The sequence below is a fragment of the Rhinichthys klamathensis genome, unplaced genomic scaffold (genome assembly GCF_029890125.1).
Source record: "Rhinichthys klamathensis goyatoka isolate OS25496 unplaced genomic scaffold, OSU_Roscu_1.1 h1tg000001l_1, whole genome shotgun sequence".
Taxonomy (NCBI): domain Eukaryota; kingdom Metazoa; phylum Chordata; class Actinopteri; order Cypriniformes; family Leuciscidae; genus Rhinichthys; species Rhinichthys klamathensis.
Genome location: NW_026606555.1, coordinates 5415025 through 5425474, shown reverse-complemented (window position 1 = coordinate 5425474; position 10450 = coordinate 5415025). Strand labels below are relative to the sequence as shown.

At 37.9% G+C, this 10450-nt stretch overlaps 1 protein-coding gene across 2 annotated transcripts in view; it reads right to left on the bottom strand.

The window, feature by feature from the left end:
• Positions 1-3282: 3282 nt before the first annotated feature.
• Positions 3283-10450, bottom strand: part of rps6kc1 (ribosomal protein S6 kinase polypeptide 1) — a 38075-nt gene continuing 30907 nt past the window's right edge. For both annotated transcript variants that reach the window (XM_056252024.1, XM_056252100.1), the window contains 4 exons: positions 9074-9163; positions 4565-4647; positions 4260-4355; positions 3283-4009 (listed from right to left, as the gene is read on the bottom strand). In XM_056252024.1, coding sequence (XP_056107999.1) covers positions 3908-4009; positions 4260-4355; positions 4565-4647; positions 9074-9163 — 371 coding nt within the window. In that variant the 3' untranslated portion in view covers positions 3283-3907. The remainder of the gene's footprint in view (positions 4010-4259; positions 4356-4564; positions 4648-9073; positions 9164-10450) is intronic.

Here is a 10450-nt window from a genome sequence, read left to right as displayed (position 1 = left end):
TTTTGTATGTCTTGATGTAAGAATTTTTAGATATTGGACTGGAAACAAGACAAAAATACTAAGTAAGAAAAGCATTTTTTGCAGTGTGAGTTGTATGTTCAGGAACAGTGTTGTGCCTGGACGTCCCTTTCAGACTGCTTCCTCTTGTGTCGACAGTTACTCCTGTTGGATGTGGTTCGTCCTACGTGGTGCTTTGCTGACATTACCCTGGATCCCATAGCACTCTACACACCACAAAGACTTGCCAACCTGGTCACAGATGAGCAAGCGAAACGATTTACAACAATTTGTCCTCTTTTGAACTCTTAATATGTCTCACATTATGTTGTGTGGATTGCAAAATTTTGTACAGTATAACTCCGCTAATTCAAACTTCACACTCTTACTGATGGAATGTAAAATTAGTAAAGATTGGCCACCAGGCCACGAGAGAGAAATATGAGAGTACTGATATCATAATTGCTACTTATTTGATAATCTATGATAAATCGTCTGCCAGTTTATTGGTATGCCAGTTTATTCAAACGTTAATGAGTTACGTTGTATATGTATATTGGTGTACATGTTGTACTGAAATGTTGAATAAGTTGTAAATTGAATGTTGCGAGTTGATATTTAAGAAGTAATGTAAGACTGGAAAAACTGGAAGAACTGGTTGAGGAACGACCACTCTGGAAATTACCATTTGAACTCACCATTTGAGACAAAAGTCTCAACTAACCTACATTTCTTTCCCTCATCCCCCATGCGAAGATCACCAAAAACTCACCCAAGAATCTAAATTGTTTAATACGAATGACTATCATCGAGTCTTATACATGTTTGGTATCATTTGAAATGTCTCAGTGCGACTGGTACAAATGTCTCATTTCCAAATAAGTAAAACAAAAGGTAATAAGGTTTTTAAGAGTTTAGAGATAACATACACACAAAGGAGGGTGGGATGGTTAAACCCTCCTGTTCATGTTAGCACGTTTCCATGTGAAAGAAGTTTCTGTCTATATAAAGAAATGCAAAGGGCTCGGGGCCTTTCTGTACCTCAGATCAGCCCGTGAATGTTGAGAGCCGCCGAGACTCTCATGTATTTCCTAATGTCTCCTCTTTTTATTCCAGAGCATTTGATGTTTTGTATTGATTATCTTTGAACTGATTATGAAATTGGAACGATACATTTACCTAACATAATAAATTGTTACATTTGATTATTCTAACTGACTTTGACATTATTTTCATTAGAGTTAAAAGGAACAGTCAAACATTCACTCACATTTAATGATGCACAGATATCATTAAAACCTTTTATGGAGTCAGATGAAATAACGAGAAAATACATATGAGCAAATGTATTGCATTTAATCAAAAATACTTTGCCACGAGAAAAGACAGTAACATGTAAAGACCTTCCGTGCTGGTCAGATGATGATTATTATTATGATTATATGCTGATAATTTCAGCTTTGTTTTTGCAAGGCCAGGTTTTTGTGAGTGTTTTGTTTTCATCTTTGGTATTCTTCGAGAGGGGGGAAAAAAAGAGTATCTTTATGGAAAAAGTCTTCTCATTATTGTAAGAAATCACAGAGTTCCAGATGCCAAAAACACTTTATTGGTAGAGACAATAAAGCCGAGATGCCTGCAGAACATCTAACAACCTCAGTCAAGACTCTCACTTTTATAGTTTCTCACACCTCGCCCCCAACTTTGCTCGGCCAATGAGCGTTCATTAGGTCATTTTTATACTGTTCACCCATCCTCCCCAATCAACCGTCTCTTTTCTAGACTCCATTCCTAATAGTGGAGAGCAATCACCTGGTTTATCATCAAAGCAACATATATATATACAACTATTTTACAGTGTCATTTGCATCAGTGCGCTAGATATGTGGTTATTTATATTAAAACATCTGATATTTCATTTTTGGCTGGTGTTTTGCTCAGAGCTGCTGAAGTGAGACATAGTGAACTCTGTGACCTGAGGCCTTCTCTGAGTTTTACACTACAGGCCGTAAAACATATCAAGAAATGCACAAAATATCCCAATAAAGAACTGTTCTAGCCTTGCGAAATATCCTTTGCTTGGACTGTCGAGGCAATCAACTGGATTTTCTTCCCTGGTGAAATTGAGAGAAACTCACAGCACAAACAATTTTCCTGATTTTAATTTCTTTGATTTTGATTGTAATTAACAGAAGGGAAAATAGGTTATACAGTGAAATAAGAATTTAACATATTCTCAAACGGATTTTACTAAAACAATAGTTGATACAAATATTAATGATTAAACAGAAATCTTAAACTTGAAGTTAAACTACAGGGTCAAATTAGTACTTAAAGTTCCATGAATTATATAATCTTAGATGTGAATTTTAGATTTGTGATAATAACCCTTCTTTTTTTAGTGATATTCCTCTGACTTTTTCTCTTTTGTAATGTCGCTCAGCCATCTCTCTTCCCCACTGCTGATTGGCTAGAAGTGTTGTGGTGCTCGGCCCGATCCACTTCCAACAGTGCTTCTCAGAAATCGCTTGCTGCACCCTTTAATGTAACACTCAACGTTTACTTTTTAAAGTGCTTTTTAAAATAGCTCTGCATGCCATTGAGCTCCATAGTTGTATTTGTCTGCAAGAATATGAACCATCCTTGAGAAAGTAAAACGCCAAGTGAAAGAACCAATAAACCCATTGACACAGAGTTTAATAAATAGAGCATTAGATGGGTTAGTGAAGAATATGTAGTGACAATGATAAATGTGATCAATTTAAATCAAACAATCACATCAAATGTGTTTTAGCCCATGCTAAAGATGTTCATGCAATGAAATTTGCCAGCTTCTTTTCATAAAACACACTATAAATTAAACACCCATACACAAGCAGTTGGATTTATATACAGTTACATATAGCAGTGGTCCCAACCCCTGGTCCTGGGTCTCTCTAATCTGACATTTCAGGTCATGTCACCTTTATTTATATAGCGCTTTAAGGCCAATGAAAGTTATTTTTCATAAAATGCTAAATCCAACGGCCAACCGGTTTGTCTTTTGTCTTTGAACTGGCCTTTATACAATACAGATTGTTTCAAAGCAGCTTTACAGTGATAAACAGGAAAATTATGCATTTCGGCTGTTGTTCAGCTGAAGTCAGTTCCGTTGTAAAGATCCTCAATTATTAAATTAGTTCCTTTCATCTATAAAGCAGTTCTGTAGAAAACGGTGATGTAATCAGGTACTCCAGGACCAGGTTTGGGAAGCATCAGAAATCGCATACTTTTCTACTATATAGTATGCGACAAAAGTAGTATGTAAGAATTCACAGTACTCATAAAAGAGTAGGCAAACAGTACCTGGATGACCTACTTCTTCCGGAGAGATTCTTAAGTGTGCATATGATGGACACTTTACTATCCCATGAGGCCACGGGACAGGATTTATGAATGGCAGTGAAGCAACACAACTGACACTGGTAGGTCAAATGATAATGACAACATGGCAAATGTAGTATGTCCTTATTGCATTCACACTACACAGCGGCAGTGAAGAAATTACTTATTCAGAATAAGTACGTACTCAAGAGTATGCGATTTCGAACGAAGCCATTGTGTTGATAGTTCTCATCTGATATGAACAGGAAACCTCCTTAAACTCTTCCTATTATTTCAAGTGGCTCTTGAATCTTAATTGCTAACCCTGGTTTAAACAAATGTTTTTTATTTTTTTATTTCAAAAACAGTAACATCCATTTTCCTCTCACTGCTATAGACTTCCTCACTCAACAGTGAGCTTTGGCCATTTGTAGGCAGGAGAATTTGTGAAATAAATGTGTCCTGCAGCATTTATGACATTGTTTTTGTCCATATAGACATCTCAGACAGTTTCGATCTTTCATCTCATACTAGTAAAGCATCTGATAGTTCAATTGGTCCAGTTCACATGAGAAAAGAAAGGATGAGACTTAATATCCTCCACACCAGCTACTCCTGCGCCAAGCCGCTCCACTGGATTATACTGCAACAACTACAGAGAAAGAGAGAGAGATCATTACAGTCAAACTATTTATTTTAGGGAATAGCTTGACACCCCCTCAGAATTCTTTCAAGAAAATTCCGTTCTTTACTCTTTAATTTGTTAATACAAAGTACAAAACGAGTCCTTTTTGACAGTTTAGATTCAAAACGTTTTTTTGGGGCCTTGCCCAACCACTTCTGTCACTGTGTCCTCTCACTTCTGGTTGCATATATAACTTTTCCACCATGGTAATATGTACCTGTTCCAGCAGAGAGCGTGCCTCCTCCGACACAAACTCTGGGATGTTCAGGGATGAGTGTCTACCAATGCCAGCAGGATGACACTGATATAGAGACTAAACACACACAGCAAAATACACATGAACAACAACAAACTTAAACAATAATAGTGTTAACCTTTAACATTAAGCTGTTGAAATTACATGAAAATACAATTATAACAATACAATTATCCCTCCAATACAATTTACCACACTCAAACAATGCATCAATTATTTTTTTAAATGATTCACTGAACATGATTCAAGTGTTTAAATACTCCTACCTTTCCAACTATGAGCTCAAATAAAAGGGCTCCCAAACTCCACCAATCACACGCTAGCGTCTCTTCACAGATTCCGCCCACTTCTACATGTCATAGAGAAAGAGAAGTTATCGTAAGTGCAACACAATATTCCATAGATGTTTAAGAATGTTAACTCATAAACCAACTAAATTAGTAAAGCAGCTTTATTGCTGCTACTCATCAACAGCGCATAAATATTTAGCACAATCAATCGACATTACCTTATGAGGCAATAAAGCTCCGACTTGTGAGTCAAGTTATTACGATGTCACCATGCAGATAGAAAACAAAATACAGAAGGACTCAAATCCAAACAAATGCTAAACATAAAAAAAAACTTACAACCAACCAAATGCTCTTGTTTCTGTTGTACCAGTGGATAATCTTAAATGTATAAACATTCATATGATTTATGCATGGTACATGGAAAAAAAGGAATTAAATTACATAAAAAAAAAAAAGAAAAAGAAAAAGCACAACGGTCGTGCCAATGACTTTATATTGCTTGTATGAAAGCTCTTCATATACGATCAACTCTTATTACTAAAATTAAAACTGAAATAACATTACAAAGTCCTTCACTACTATCTACTGCACAGTTGGATTCCATCTTCTTTGACCTCTTTCCACTTTGGTATCATGAAAAAATAAGATTTTCCCTCTAGTAAATAAAAACTTCTTTGAAAATACTAATTATTTAGCCTGACTTCGTCATACTCATATTCTAGTCAGAATGTGAGTCTGAAACTGCTCCATAGGGCTTTGATTATGAGGCGTGTCTTAACCGAACCAGGGAAAAAAAACTCTGCACTCAATTGGATAGACCTCCAACCAATGAGAGCAACGCAGTAAGTCAACTACTTTGCATGGCACAGTTGTTAACTACAGAACTCAAATGCACGCACGCTGGAAGAAGTAAAATAACGAGTGTTGCTTCTTTTACTTGGTCCTCCATGAGTGCGACCAAAGGAGAAACCACAACGACCACAGGGTTTTCATTGCGTCCCATCTTCTTAGTGACCATCGGAGCCAGCTGATAAAATAAACTTTTGCCGAATCCCGTAGGAAGGACGGCAAACATCTTTCCGATCGACAAATGCCTTGATTGCAGTTCTCTGTTCGTCTATTAAAGTGAATGCGCTGTCGATTTCTTTTACATCAGACGCGATAGCGGAAACTATACATCTCAGTTCTCCAGCTGCAGTCATCTCTGAGGGAAACCACCAGTTAAGCGCTCTTTGATAACGCGATGACTACGTAACTGCAGATCATCTGTCCATCATCGTATAAAGCCCGCCCTGGCAATTTGATTGGCCCGAACATTTTTTGACTGATCATAATTACTCCTCAATGGAGCGAGTCCAGACCGAACTTCCCGACCAAAAAATTTTGTGGGCGGGGTTTGGGCTGGCATCCAGGCTACTAATTATTGACATGACATGAGAATTTGTGCTGAGCCCAGAAGCCCTCATTGTGATGTACCCCTCAGGAGATGCTCGAGGTCCATCTCTCACGGTCTACAGCTCTTACTTTGAGATCGCATCTAACACCACTGTCTAAGCCGTCTTAAAGTCTTAAATGGCTGCGGGTGTGGAGCTGCATACCATGGCGGTTCTGCAGATGTAGCGTCTTTCAGGACTTTGACGAGGGGGCTGGCTTTACTTCTGAGGAAGTCAAGAAGACCAAACGGGGGATTGATCTGGAGGGTAGTGCCACAGAGCACACAACTTATGCAGTCTGTCACTTCATGGCCTTACTCCCCTTCAGGCTTAATAGCGTGTGGCTCGAATAGTCCGTCCCTTACTGGCTGAAAGGAAAGGAAAGGAAAGGAAACGCATCTCAAAAACGCCACGCTGATATTGATCCTGGTTTTAACTCTCCTTTTGTCCCAAAATCTGCTTGCCATGGTCTATAACAGTGGTCTCAAACTCACGGTGATATTTTGTGGCCCCGTACTTGACATTAAAGTGTAATGTTAGTGCGGCCCGTCGTTGCGTGTGCCGTGTTTTTTTTTTTTTTTTATCCCTTATGGGCTACCTACCATAGATAGTCTCGTGACAGCTTACGGTGGGTTTGTTGTCAATAGTTGTCCATAGACAACCGCAAAGTACAAACATACTGCGCCCTGGAAAAAATGAGTGCGTCGCTTCAATTATGATCGCGCTTCTTGCGCCTACATTTGAAATAACGAACTTGAGCGCGCAAAATATGTGAGCGCGATATGTGAACAGGCCCCTTGGCGAGCTACCACCAATCAGGCCACGAGCTACTGGTAGATCGCGAGCGACGTGTTGGAGACCCCTGCTCTGAAACAATGTGAGAATAATCATTTTGAGCTTGTAATATGTGTCCAACAGGTTGATAAGAAGGTTTGCTTTGATTTGTGCAAAGTCAGTAATTTGCCTGAGACACTATACATGTGTAGAAAGAATTCAATAAGATGGGGCAGACATGACATATTTGTATTTCAAAGCAATAGTTGTTCTTCTAAGTATAATAAAAGGAAATGTGCCTTCCAAAAAAACATTCAATATCATATTAATGTGTTGTATAAAGAAAATAAAAAGGACATGAGCAAATATAAGTATCACAAAGATGTGTTATAAGGAAAAGAATGTTTGTAAAATGAAGTATCACAAAGATGTTGTGTATAAGAAAAAGACAAAGAAAGTTTGTAAAATGAACTTCAACTGTCAGAAGGACAGCTCATGAAGAACCAATCATGTACAGAAAGGAATGTTCAAATTCAGAGGAACAGTTCAGAAGAAACGTTAATAATAAGATTGAGAAGATTGGATCAGCTGTGCTCCTTTTTTGGAATACTGAATACTATTTTTTTGTGGAATACTTGATGCGGCCCAGCCTGACCCAGACTCCACCTCAGCGGCCCCCAGTTAAGTTGAGTTTGAGACCCCTGGTCTATAATGTTTGAACGAAACAACAACAGTGTGTCGCTAGACGTAACGCACTACGCAGTTGTCCACGTCTGTCGCCACGGTCACTATGGCAGTACAAACGGAAACCAGGGATAACGCGGATATTACGTCATTGACAGGCGACAAGTGAACAGGGACGGGCACTTTTTAAAATTGTAAATTTCTCTGAATTTACAAATACTTGGAAACATTTTGGATAATGGAAGTACACTATGAAAGAAATATATAACACTGTGCAGGTGGTTTTTGGATATTTTGATACAAAATTCTTACATATTGTACCTTTGATTCAATTCAGATTGGATTATGTTGGTAATGGGCACTTACCTAACGCTAAAAGCTTTCGATCTTCTTTTTGATCTGAATGGTATGACTTGTCCCACCGCCTAGAATGCAACTGAATGCTTCGAGCGCCTCGATACTTGAAAAACTACTTTTAAACAAGAGATTACATTTTTACGTACATTTTTACAGCGGGTCTATTCGCACGGGATTAGTGAGGTCATTTTCCGGACCTTTTTACAGAAGGTTAAAGTTGCCGTAATCCTCACTGACATTGTCCGTAATAATTACTGAGATGCACATTCGGACGGAACTAAAATCACTGAGAAGCTCAGGTAACAATTACTTTACCCCACCTCTCCATGTTAAACGAGTCCCGTCCGAATAGGGATTAAGATTACAGAGACCATTTTTAATGCAAGAGCTCCTTCTTCCAGAAAGCTGTATGCCTAAGAAAATAAGATTCTGCCTTAAAGGGGTGGTTGATTATGATTTCACTTTTCTAACTTTAATGTGTAATGTTGCTGTTTGAGCATAAACATCAGTAAAGTTGCAATGCTTAAAGTTCAAAGCAAAGGGAGATATTTGCTTTTAAAGAAATTGCTTTTTAAGGACTACAACAAACGGCTGGTAGGGACTACACGAGCTCCTCCCGGGTTAGTGACATCACGAACCCTAAAATTTACATAAACCTCGCCCACAGGAACACGATTTATAGATTATCATGACAGAATATGCTAATCAATGACTAGAAGATAACTACACATAAGCTACCTAAATTCATCAACTAACCATTCAGAAATGTCATGTTGCTTCTTCTTGAGTCTCTCCATCACTGTCTGACTCCGGTTTGTACATAAAAGGCTAAAAGTTTTTAAAATGTTCAGTGCATGTCTGTGTGAGGTAAAAGGACACAAGCTGTTGAAACTCCGCCCCTGTGCCGGGAGCAGCAGCTCATTTGCATTTAAAGGGACAGACACAAAAACTGTGCGTTTTTGCTCACCCGTAAAAGTGACAATTTTAACATGCTATATAAAAATATCTGTGGGTATTTTGAGCTAAAACTTAACATACACACTCTGGGGACATCAAAGACTTATTTTACATCTTGTGAAAAGGGCATTATACCACCCCTTTAAATATATATATTTTTTATAAAACTCCATAATTGATTGTGGTGGATGGTGAACTCAAAGAAAGATGACATACCATTTAAAGAAAGAGCACAAAAACAGTACAGAATGTGTCTATAATGTTAAGAAAAGCTGACCTGGTGCGCAGTACATCTTCGAGAAGGCATTAGGGTCACATGACTCCTCTACATCACTCCAGCTACAGAAATAGGTCAGCTGCACATGACCTGAGAGAGAGAGAGAGAGAGAGAGAGAGAGAGAGAGAGAGAGAGAGAGAGAGAGAGAGAGAGAGAGAGAGAGAGAGAGAGAGAGAGAGAGAGAGAGAGAGAGAGAGAGAGAGAGAGAGAAGAGAGAGAGAGAGAGAGAGAGAGAGAGAGAGAGAGAGAGAGAGAGAGAGAGAGAGAGAGAGATTTGAGATTTAACACACATTTATTAACATCCAACAAACAAAATAAAATAAACAACACTACATTTACATAAAATCACATTTAGGCCTACTCAATCTCCAACGAAGTGCAATGTGTCATTTTCAGTCCAACACAACATTCTTTGTACACACCAGCCCTCTTCAAAGATTTCCAATTTTCTCATATGAGAATAAAAAATAAAATCATGTTTTATTCTTGCTTTTATAAGCCCCTTAAACAACAATTCAACATTTTTACTACTACCAGCAATTTCATATTTCCTACTAAGATAAACTGCCATTTTAGCTTGACCTAGGATAAAGTTTAACAACCGTCCTTTCTTCATTTTTCCTTTACAAAAATTAAAACCAAAAATAAACACGATCCTTGTAAATATTTCATCCACATTTGTAAAAAAAACCTCCAATAAACAATGAAACAATAAACAATAAACAATGAAATATGGTTTCTCTTTCACCACAAAAGGGACAATTATCTTGCACATTCGGATTCAACAATGAAATAAAAGCATTTATAGCAACAATTCCATGTAAAATTCTCCATTGAAGATCACCCACATTTTTTGTCAATGGTGGTTTGTAACAAGAGCCCCAACATGGTTTGACATCAAAATCAACACTTAAATGATCTCTCCATGGTGTATCTGCCAGTTTTAATTTCTCTTTATTTATCACCTTCACACAAACTGCATATAAACTCTTTCCACCCATTGTATCAAACATTATCTCTCTCGAATTCTCTGGGGTCATTAAAACATTTTCATTTTCTGTTACACTTTTAGATATCACCATACTGGGAAAATGATCCGTTTCATCAGGAAGAGCTTGACTTGACAAAAAGTTCCAGTCTTCTTCACTCAAATTTTCTCTGCACTTATTTAATAAAAAATAGACTGTCCTTGTTGATTTAATTCCAAGTCTCTGTGCGAGTGCATCAGCATTGTCCAACGCGATACCAGCAACTTCTATCAAGTCTTTCATTTTGACAACTTTGGCTTTTGTTAAAACTTGCATCAACCACAAAGTTGTATTTCCACATAAGTTGAATCGAGCACCATTAATCAATGGCTCCTCCAAAAACCAAAAC